The sequence below is a fragment of the Rhagoletis zephyria genome, unplaced genomic scaffold (assembly GCF_001687245.7).
Source record: "Rhagoletis zephyria isolate East Lansing unplaced genomic scaffold, Rhagoletis_zephyria_1.1 Rzeph_scaffold_00669, whole genome shotgun sequence".
Lineage (NCBI taxonomy): Eukaryota > Metazoa > Arthropoda > Insecta > Diptera > Tephritidae > Rhagoletis > Rhagoletis zephyria.
The window spans coordinates 176,008-188,080 of NW_016157753.1; the positions used below are offsets into that span (position 1 = coordinate 176,008).

General features: G+C 35.0%; 1 protein-coding gene across 1 annotated transcript in view; it reads left to right on the top strand.

The window, feature by feature from the left end:
• The window catches only part of LOC108360971 (alpha-1,3-mannosyl-glycoprotein 4-beta-N-acetylglucosaminyltransferase A-like), a 20,156-nt gene extending 8,406 nt beyond the window's left edge, over positions 1 to 11,750 (top strand). Inside the window, exons 2-3 of the mRNA XM_017613480.1 lie at positions 10,138 to 11,543; positions 11,605 to 11,750. Coding sequence (XP_017468969.1) covers positions 10,610 to 11,543; positions 11,605 to 11,750 — 1,080 coding nt within the window. The 5' untranslated portion in view covers positions 10,138 to 10,609. The remainder of the gene's footprint in view (positions 1 to 10,137; positions 11,544 to 11,604) is intronic.
• Positions 11,751 to 12,073: the final 323 nt, after the last annotated feature.

A 12,073-nucleotide genomic window follows, 5' to 3' on the forward strand; every position in this document is an offset into this window, starting at 1 on the left:
TTATTGTAATCAATATAATAATCGATATTGTTATCGATATAATAATCGATATTGTTATCGATATAATAATCGATATTTTTATCGATACAATAATGGATATTGTTATCGGTATAATAATCGATTAAATAATTGATTTTGTTATCGATTTAGTAATTTATATTGTTATCGATATGTACAATAATCGATACTGATGATTGTTATATCTATCGATGAATAAATCGGTTTTGCAATCGTTGTATTTTTCTATGTTTATGGATATTGTTATCGGTATTTTTATTGAAACAGTTATCGACAGGGTTACCGATTTAATAATCGGAACATGGAATGCGATCACATTACATGACATCACATCGCATTATATCACATGATATGATGAGACATCACATTATATTACATCACATTATATTACATCACATTATATTACATCACATAATATGATATCACATCACACGATATCACGTGACATGACTTATATGATATGGCATCACATTATATAGCATGACATCACATGACTTGACATCACAGGATATGACATCGTATGACATGACATCGCATTACGTAACGTGGCATCTAATGATATGACATCATATCGTATGACATCTTATGACATGACATCACAGGATATGGCAGCACATGACATGACATCCTATCATATGACGTAAAATCACGTCACATCTTATCACGTCATCACACCTCATCTCATCTACGTGAATAGACAAAGAAAAGGATAAAAGCAAAGATATGAAAGATAAAAACAAAGATGAAAACCAAGGTAAATTTACCGATTTCAAAACCAAGAACACCGTTGGAAAGGTAATTTTCTGTAGATGAGGAGAGTTTTTATAGTTTCGAAATTGGTTGAAAATCGTTGTTTAAAAGTTTCCATATTTGTGTATGGTTGGTTTTGCAACCCGTTCAATTTAAGCTGTTTCGCATTTTGTTTTACTTCGTATTTGAAATTAAACTTTGAAATAAAGATAAATATGAAGATGAAGAAACAAGTGATAACGATGAAGACAAAAAAAGAAGGCAAAAGTGAAGATAAAGACGAAAATGGAGACAATGAGAAATACATAAGAAGGGTAACTGACTTGAAATTTTCCATAAAAGTTACCGAAATTTATCGAATCATCGAAGTTTAGAATTATCGAAATTTACCCATGCACCCAAAATAAAAACTTCTCTTAATTGAAGAAAAACAGCAATCAAAATTAAGAAAAATGGGAACGAAACAGCACTAAAGAAGTTTTATCCTCTTTTCATGCCCAACATTTCTTCAAAATGATATTACATCCACGGTTCCACATTTTCGTGTACGTTTTTACACATTCCAAAGAAAAATTACGCATTCGGGAGAATTTTTTACTCATTCGGAAGAATTTTCGACCTAAAAGTAAGGAAAGTTTTTCTTTGATCCAGAGATGGATTTTTGGTTCAGTGTGCTTATTATCACAACGTATCAAATTGATCAATGTTTATTGAGTTGTCGAAATTTATAGTCACAGAAACTTAGTTGTCGAAATTTACGGAGAGTTATCGAGCTATAAAAACATGTGGGATTATCGAAATTTGTCAAGTTAAAGAAATGTATCAAGTTATCGATATTTATTGAATTATCATTATTTATAGACTTAACGAAATTTATCGAGTTGTAGTAATGCATGGAGTTCTTTCAACTTACAGAGTTATCGATAATTATTGATCTACTGAAATTGGTTGATTCATCGAATCGAAGTTTATGGAATTTTCAAAATATATCCATTAATCGAAATTTCAAGATTATATAAGCTTATCGATTTATCACTGATTATCGAATTTTATCGTGCTAACAGAGTGTAATGAGTTATCAAAATTTTTCGATAGCTTTCGAAAAATGTGGAGCTGTCAAAAATAAAAATTTTTAAAGGTATCCAAAGAATTTAAATTTTTGAGTTATCGAAATTTATCGAGCCCTCGAATTTCACAGTTATTGAAATTGGTCGAGTTAACGAATTTTGTTGAGTTATCGGATTTTAGTGTTTTTGAAATTCATCGAACTATCGATATGTATCAAATCATTAATATCACTGGACCACAAATTTCAACTTTTTCTCTTTACCAGAAACGCCGTTATGAAATTCTTATGTAAAATCACCCCCTGATTCCGAAAATCAAGGTTATTTTTAATTCTATGGTACCGTTTTTGAGATATTTGCAATTTACCGTTTTTGCAAAAAAAAAAAAAATTGGGTCCACTTTATCATATATATCTCAAGAACGAATTAAGCAATTCCAAAACGGTTTGAAGCTTTTAAAAGGTAATAAAATTTTCTATAAACTGTGCATACAACACTTTTTGCTAGGCCCTGTAGATTCAAAGATAACGAACAATCATTGCCGATTTTTTCAATTTTTTTTGTAAAAATATAAAAAAAATTGTACTTTGCGGGGAAGGATCTCGAAAACCTTTTATTTTTTTGCAGATATTTTTCTTCTCCCTAAGCTCTGTTGTATTACAAAAAAAATAAGCTATCATCGAAGAAAATCGATGCAAAACTACGTAAGTTATAAGCGATCAAATAAAAATACCCAGGTTGCGCAACTTCAATGTATGTACCTATACATACATACATATATTAAAGGTATAAAGTGCAAGTGAGATATTATCCGGATAAACGAATAACACCATAACAATGATAACACTTTTTCTTTAAATAAATCAAATAGTACTTTTAATACTCGAATTGTATTATAGTAGGTAGAGTGGTTGCATCGAAAGGAAGAGTGGTTGGGTTCGAAACCTGCTGTAGGCATGTAGTTATAAACATGTATTTCCGTCAGTTATGGGTAAGTATGCAGGTAGATTTTCAAAATTATAAGACACAGAAAATTTCTAAAGCCTACATCTAAAACAGGTAGTATTTTCTTTTCCCGGCTTGTTATAAAAAGGAACCTTTCTGTCTAGGTAAGATTTGATTTTTTCAATTTTATTCTTGTTCCGAGTATAAATATGAGTTAATGCGCTTTGAAACTTCATAACATCTTCAAGGCTCGCCGGAGATAGTTCAGTTCATAAGTCTAATTTCAAAACCGTGATTTATTAAAAAAAATAAAATGAGTAAAAGGACGCGAGAATTTGAGTGTAATAAGGATCCAGATATGTTCTGTTTCATGTGTGGCCAATATACCATCATAAGGCGACGACGAGTGTTCTCAGATCATATCAAAACTTTATACTCCAAGTATTTTGGAATTGAGCCTAAAAATGCTGAAAAACCATGGACACCGAACACTTTGTGTACATCGTGTCGAGTAGAATTGATTCAGTGGGAATCAGGACAACAAACAAAATTTGATACACCAATGATATGGAGAGAACCTACTTGCCATTCAATAGAGTGTTATATTTGTCAAACAAAAGTACTTGGCGTTGGAAGATCAAGAGGAGTAACCTATGCTAGCGTACCTACAGTGACATTACCAGTACTACATTCAACGGCAGTTGCGGATCCAGTTCCATTGTCAACAGTAACATCTGAGTGCGGGGGATCAAGTTGTACTGAATTTCGCATGGAAAACGAAAGAAACGTTCTGTCACAAGCACAACTTAATGATTGGATAAGAGATTTGGAACTATCCAAGGAAAAGGCCGAGATCCACACTTCTCGTATGCAACAATTTAAATTTGTGTCATCCGATGTTAAGGTGACATATAGTAGAACTCGTCACGAACCATTTTCCAAACACTATACCAAGAAAGACAGTATATGCTACTGCAACGACATCCCTGGTTTATTCAAAGAGTTTGGTCAAACATATGATTCAAAAGAGTGGCGATTGTTCATAGACGGCAATAAACTGAGTTTGAAGGCTGTATTATTGCATATTGGTAACAAAAAGCCTTCTATCCCGATTGCACATGCAGTAAATACAAAGGAAACCTACGAGGAAATGCAAAAAATACTCAAATTTATCAAATATGAAGAGCATGATTGGAAAATATGTTCTGATCTCAAAGTCGTTGCAATGCTATGCGGTCTACAAAGTGGCTACACCAAGCACTGCTGCTTCCTCTGCAAGTGGGATAGCCGAGCTCGTAAGGACCACTACGTCAGAAAGGATTGGCCGGAAAGAGTCGAGTTTACCGTTGGTGTGGATAACATCAAATACACCCCTCTTGTCAAGAAAGAGAAAATCATACTTCCACCCTTACACATCAAGCTCGGTCTCATTAAAAACTTTGTTAAGGCTTTGGACAAAGAAGGCGAAGCATTCGACTATTTGAAAACAGTTTTTCCAGATATTTCTCAAGCCAAGATAAAGGAAGGTATTTTTGTTGGACCACAAATAAGAAAGTTGATCAACAATAATCAATTCAAAGGACTACTCTCATCAGTTGAGGCAGCAGCGTGGGAATCCTTTGAAAAGATCGTTGCTTCTTTTCTCGGTAGACACAAAAGCCCTAACTACGAGCAGATAGTGAACGACCTAATCAATAATTATGCGAAAATGGGCGTAAATATGTCTTTAAAAATTCACTTTCTCCACTCACATTTGAGCTTTTTTCCGGCAAATCTTGGCGACGAAAGTGATGAACATGGCGAAAGGTTTCATCAGCAAATGAAATTAATTGAGAATCGATATCAAGGATTCTGGGACGTCGCAATGATAGGTGATTACTGCTGGTTTCTCATAAGAGAAACCGATCCTAAACTGAATAAGCGTCAAAGTAGAACACATAATTATTTCGACAACATAGTAAAATCAAATTAAGATAAATATAGATTGTTAGAATATAGTATAAACATAAATAAATTTAAAAAAAAGTTAAAAATATGGGTAATTTCATTCATAAATTGAACTTTTAACTCAATAGAAACAGAGCATAGCTAGATATTTCACTCTTCTTTATACCATACATACGTTTTGAGGTATACGTTGAAATTGCGCAACCTGGGTATTTTTATTTGATCGCTTATAACTTACGTAGTTTTGCATCGATTTTCTTCGATGATACCTTATTTTTTTGTAATATAACAGAGCTTAGGGAGAAAAAAAAAATCTGCAAAAAAATAAAAGGTTTTCGAGATCCTTCCCCGCAAAGTACAATTTTTTTTATATTTTTACAAAAAAAATTGAAAAAATCGGTAATGATTGTTCGTTATCTTTGAATCTACAGGGCCAAAAAGTGTTGTATGCACAGCTTTATAGAAAATTGTATTACCTTTTAAAAGCTTCAAACCGTTTTGGAATTGCTTAATTCGTTCTTGAGATATATATGATTATTTTTTTGCAAAAACGGTAAATTGCAAATATCTCAAAAACGGTACCATAAAATTAAAAATAACCTTGATTTTCGGAATCAGGGGGTGATTTTACATACGAATTTCATAACGGCGTCTCTGGTAAATTTTGGCCGTCGACCAGTGTATTTATCGATCAAGTGGAATGTTTTGGGTCAATTCTAAGTCTTGCTGAAGTTCTAAGATAAAAAAATTTAGTTTCGTTTTAGTTCCAAAGCAGCAGATGTTCCGGTAAGTTAATTTGTATCGTAAGGTTTTGCTACGTGTTAAGTTAGAAACTCTCCAAGGCTCATAAAAACTTGAAAAACTGTCGAATTTCGACAGTAACTGGCACTGTAGTTTGCATTAAACCACGGCAATGTGTCCTTGGCATAGTGGCAGCTTGCCATGTCCGCCTAGAACAGTGGCCTACTACCTTATCTGTTGATAAATGAAAGAAGACGCCTTTTGAGCCACTCATCCCGATAAACTTGATCATTCATTGTCCCAGATGGGAAAAAAGGGCTGCTCTTACGGCCACAAGAACAAATAGCTTGCCAAACCCTGTTGTTTTTTGGAAATTTGGACTTCATTTTCAGCTTACAGCTTTCAGGGGCATCTTGACGACTTGCAGCAGTATACAAATCTTGACCTGCAATATATTTTGAATTTTTAAAGCATTCGGTTTCGTAANATTTTTATAGCAGTAGGTTTCGCAGTCCATAACAATGCAGTTGTATTTTTTAATTTAGAATTCATACAACTTCCGAATGCGGGATTTCGCTGTAACATTCTACTTTGCGCCTCGGTCTGGCGCTGTTTGAGCTGTAGAACATCTCAATGAAGCTTTCCGCTTTACCTTTTGTACGAAAAACTGCGATCTCCGTACGGATTTTGCAACATAACGCGACAAAATCTTCGGATCTCGCGAAAACGCACTGAGGACCTTCCGAGCACTGTTTTCATCACTTTGACCACGCTAACCCCCGCTCCCTGGTTTTCTCGTAACTAACCGATTAAAACCCTGCAAACTGTCGAATAGTGCAATCTTTAATTTTTAGCAATTTTACGTGTACTCGTGCAAAATGGTTTGTCTCGTTTCTAACTCGGTTGCCATTTTTAACTCAACTAGGAATCAAATTCAAATGAAATTTCTTCTATGTCCAACTAAGGTCATGGTCAGCTTATGGTATTTGAATTTCAAAATATTGAAATCTTTTTGGGTAAGTTAAACCTTCCCAAAGTGCCGCAGTTTTGGTGTGTTCACCCTTTAGGTGAATTTTTATATCAGAATCTCATTTTTGAGAAAAGTGCAGAAGAGCGTATGGAACATAAGCCCTCGATACATATTATATAATATAAATTATACAGATATGCATAAAAAATGAAAGGTCTTCTAATTACCTTTCGAACAATATCCACTTTCTGAAAATCGATTCAATAACGCAGGGTTATAAAAAAAAGGTTTCTGCATATTAAACCGAACCTCTATATCCCTATGTTATTCGACGCGCTGAATGCGAGTCCGAGGTATGTTAGTCTCCACCACGTCAGGTTCGAGGTCATTTGAAGGTTAAATAGAAAAAAAAAGGTATTCCATTAAAATACAAATTCATATACATACATGGTTTTTTTTATCTCTGAATCCGAATATGGGGGTCCCTTTATCTAGGTTATCTAGAGGTCATGCCAAGGTCATCTCATGATCAAATTCAGAAGAATTGTATTGAACTTTCAGGTTTATTTAATGAATGTTTCCCTACTTAACCTTCAAATGAACTCGAACGTGACGTGATGGAGGACAACAGACCTCGGATTCGCATTCAAGGGGCCGGAGTAACGGATATAGAGGTTTGGTTTAATATGCAGAAACTTTTGTCTTTTTTGAAAACCTGTGTAATTTTCGAAAATATTGAGAATTTCACTTTTGACAAAATTTGTTTTTGCATTTTAAATACTTGGACTTGAAATTAGGGCTGTGCGATTATTCGATTACTCGAGCAAGTTGGTTAATCAATTATTCGGTTAATCAATTACTCGAGTAATCAAGATTTTGATTACTCAAAACGATGATTAATCGAGTTACTTGAAATATGATTACTCAAAAAAAATAATTTTGCTCGTTAAAAGAGTTTGCTTTGGAAAATGCTTATTTTCTTTTTTACATTCTGTATATGAAAAAATTTTTTGTTTTAATTTTTGAAAACAGAAACGTTGTTTTCAAAGTATCAAGGAACTTTAACTACTTTATACATATGTAAAGAGTTGAAATGTTGATTACTCATTTTACTCGAAATGTTGATTAATCATAAAGCAAATTACTCAAATATTTTTGTTTTTGGTTAATCAAAAATCTTGATTACTCGAGTAACTGAACTTTTGAGTAATCATAATTTCCAATTAATCGAATAATTGAGTTATTTACTTTATGATTAATTAAAATTTTGAGTAATCAATTAATCGCACAGCCCTACTTGAAATACTTAACATATCTGCTACTTAAGTTCCCTCTCTTCCTGTAATGACCCAAACCTTCACTTGGGTTGCTCATATTAAAGATGGGCGCGGGATATCGGTACCCGCGGGACCATGGTACCGACTTCAAAATGGCCGGGATAAGCGGTATAGGGGAGGTCTGTGAAAATTTTGCGGACGGGACCAAAATCCTTTCCCGACACTGTCGATAAAATCGCAACTACCGAAAATTCAGAAAATCTTCCTTAAAAACGTTGTATGAAATNGATCACATATATGTATCTCGCTAACCGTTCTAGCAATTTGTACCAAGCTCGGTATGGTTATTGTGCTTGCCACATAAAAGCAAACCGTTGAAAATTGTTGAAATCGGACTAAAATTGAGGCCGCTTTTCATATAACGGTAAATTTCAGATATGCTTGAAATTTCAATATTTCGAAATTTAAGGACGCTAATTTACTTAAAATGTATACACCCCGGCTTATCATGTAGCGGTAGCTTTCGGAAAGGGGGAAAACATATATTTAATACTTGCGCCGGGTATTTAATGTTCGGCTCCGCCCGAACTTAGACTTTCTTACTTGTTTATGCTTTTTTTTTGTGACGAAAACGGACAGCAAAGTAAAACAAAATAATCGGAAGATGCCAGATCTTTCATAATTTTTTTTTTATTATTTAAAATTAATTTGAAAGACATGTGATTTTTTCTTAGTGATAGGTTTCGGGACCCACGGGACCCGAGTTACAATTCTGAAAAACGTCGGGACGGGCGGGTTCGGGCCTTAAAAATTTTATTTTGGGATGGGCGGGATCGGGGTTGGATATTTAGTCCCGTGCCGATCTCTATTTGGAGCTTACAATATAAAATTCAAGCTTGAATTGGTTTTCGCAAATAATGGCGAGCAGATTATAAGAAATGGGTGAAGTAATATGCACCTAACAGAAACAATTAGAATCTAAAGCAGTGTTTGCGTTGTTCAACTTTTACAGGCGATTAGTTGAATCAAAAGTTGAATGAGAGTTGGCTGCCGACCAACTTCATTGAAAGCGATTTGTTGAAAGGCCGTTTGCACTATTCAACACTCGCATTCAACAAAAAGTTGAACGAACAAGTTGAACCATGAAAACGCCGCTTAAGGAAAATAATATTTGCACAGTAAATCATCTTTTTTTCTTTCATTTCATTGCCACAGTTTAAGCAGTGGAAAGGTCCGAAATCAATACGTCTGTTCAATATCGAAAAATTGTTTCGAATTGTTACCACTACTTGCAAGTTTTTACTGGAATTGCGGTCAATAACCAAAAAAAATTGCAAGAGAGAGCGAATCCGAGATGTTACGTTACCCGAAAGAGCTGCAAATTCTTGCAAGTAACAAATTTAGTAGGAAGAAATTGAAGCTGATAAAAAATCAGCTCACCCTTCAAATTCAAAGTTAAACAAAGTGTTTAAGAAAAGGATTTGATGAATACATGCTAAAGACAAAATTAATAATAATAATAATAATAATAGATTGGCGCTTACACATATGTTAGTGTTTGGCCGAGCTTCTCCTCCGCTTTGTGGCGTGCGCCTTGATGTTGTCACACAAAGCGGAGGGACCTACAGTTTTAAGCCGACTCCGAACGGCGATGGTATTTTTATGAGAAGCTGTTTTTCATGGCAGAAATACACTCGGAGGTTTGCCATTGCCTGCCGAGGGACGACCGCTGTTAAGAAAATACCTTTTTTCTATATTTTTTGCGATGTTGCTTTGACCAGGGTTTGAACGCAGGTGCTGCGGAGTGGAAGCGCGCACTGCTTACCACTACACCACAGCGGCAAGACAAAATTACGGATGAATAATTTAAATCCAACGATTTTTATTAGGATGGGAAATATTCCCAACCAAAAGGAAAATTTTGCGCTAGAACTTAACCATAACAAAGTGTCGAAATGGTATAAATTCCAAGTTTTTATTAGTTTTGCATTCAATAACATTTTCTGATACTTTTCTCTTCCTCTCAAGTAATTACTGGAAAAGTTATTGAATGGACCTAATTAGAAATATTCGAAATAATTATTTAATTTTCAGTTGCCAACGAACAAGAATATGGTAAATGTTATAGAATTGTTAAGTAGTTGCAAGTAAACTTTTGTTTAGAAAATAAGCTAGTTTCGATTTTTTTTAACGACCGCAAAATTTACTTTATGAATAAGAAAACAGATGTAGGTTGGGCAGCCAAGAAAGCGGATTAGAGCGAAAACGCTGTCAATGTCCAACATCTGGTATGTATAATTCCACCATGGTACTTAATTAAAAGTAAAAATTATATAGTTATACAATGTTTAAATTTACATTTAAAATATATAACAACAAGTAAACAATTAAATTGTTTTTCGCTTTATGATCTCTTTTACAGTATCTCATTCTCCCAAATATAATTGTGATCGATTGGATAAACCGAAAAATGGCACGTGGGAAGAATGGCAGCTGCTTTTAGCGCTAACTAATGCTAATGTGGTACAAAAGTGTAGTCAACGTCGTGTAAATCTACTAAAGTATATGTTACAAGTAATAAAAAGGTATTAAACTACTATTCTAACAACGAAATCTTACAAAATAAGGGAGCCACTCAATCAATACATAGTGACCTAAGCAGCTTGAGCTGGGTAATTTCATGATTAAGTTTCTACTCAGAAGACTTACTTAGCTTATGCGCAGCATTGAAAAGCGACTAAAATGCACAATGTAAGGAGTTGATTTCTCCAACAAGTAAATTTTATCAAGCCTAATGTGAACAAACTAGATTACCAGTTTTCCTAATTACGAACAAATATTTATTACTAAGCATAGTCCGATTAACGCTTGAATTTTCACATGTATACTACTTAATGGTTAAGGAAGGAAAGTATTTTGATCTTGTTCCACTCGTCCATCCACGGCTCAGCAGAAGAATCGCAACGAAAATGTTTAAGATTCGTGAACGCAACTGTTTACTGGCGGTTATCTTATTGGTGATAACTCCCTGTCTTATCATCCTTTTCATTATGGGTCCAGAATTATCCACCGAACAGTCACTGTCACAACAATTGGCAGAGTGTCGCTTTCGTCTGCAGTACCTGGAGTCGATGTATCGGTCCAGGCAAGAGGATGTGGCAATACTTTCACAGTATTTGCATCTCAGTAATGCAACAACAATATCCATGGCAACGGTTGCACCTTTACCTCCTGGCAATGAAGCCAACGCGAGCACATCCGCAATGCCAGCAGTAGGCTTGCCTACACTTCTGAAGTCGCTGAGCCCCGAAGCGCGGCAATTGATAAAAAATGCTACACATTCACATACAACTCAACGATTTAGTTCATCGACTGCCATTCGTCTCCCGACGGCCTATAACTTTCTGCCACATCTACTCGATGATTCTACATCACTGCATCCGGCTTACATTCGTTCAAAGAGTCGTACAGATGTGAGCATTGTGTTAGGCATACCGACGGTGAAACGTGAGAAGCAGTCGTATTTGGTCAGCACGTTGCAGAATCTTATTGAAAACATGAATGAAGAAGAGCAAAATGAAACGTTAATAATAGTTTACATTGGCGAGTCAGAAGAAGAATTGGTGCATGCAATCGCCAAACAAGTCGAATTGAATTTCGAACCATATGTCGACTGTGGTCTAATTGATATTATATCACCATCGGCATCTTACTACCCGAATTTCGAAACGTTGCGTATAACCTTGCAGGACTCGTTGGAACGTGTCAAATGGCGAAGTAAGCAAAATTTGGACTTTGCATATTTGATGTCTTACGCGCAGTCGAAAGGTAAGAGCTCAGAAAAAGGTTTGCATACAATTACATCCTTATTACATATCTTGAACGATAGCCCGCACGAACGATTCGTCTGCAGACGATGCCGCCTCTGATTGCAATTTTATTAATCTATTGTTCGTATTCGTCTTGCTTTACATCGATTACGTTGCAATCGTCTCGGTTACATTTAAATCAGCTAAAATAATGTCGCTGAACTAATTTTTGAAGTATTCTTCTGCAGACGAATCGTTCGTGCTGCCTATCGTTCGAGATTCATATTAAGGCTTTTAGTAGCGATTGTGTAATGCACTTGTGTATCAATTCTTCTAAGAGTTTGCTTTGTAATTTGAAGAAAATCAAGCTTGCAATATTTCTTGAAATTTTAAGTAAAATGTATGTATACTAGACTGCATCACTCCCCATCCAAAAAAAAATCGGTACTGTTTTTCCATTGGAATTATAAAATCCTTTATATTTTAAGACGTCCACCAAAATATTTCGGCAAAATATTAAGATTGAAGCGAGCTGGACCAATTTGAAAA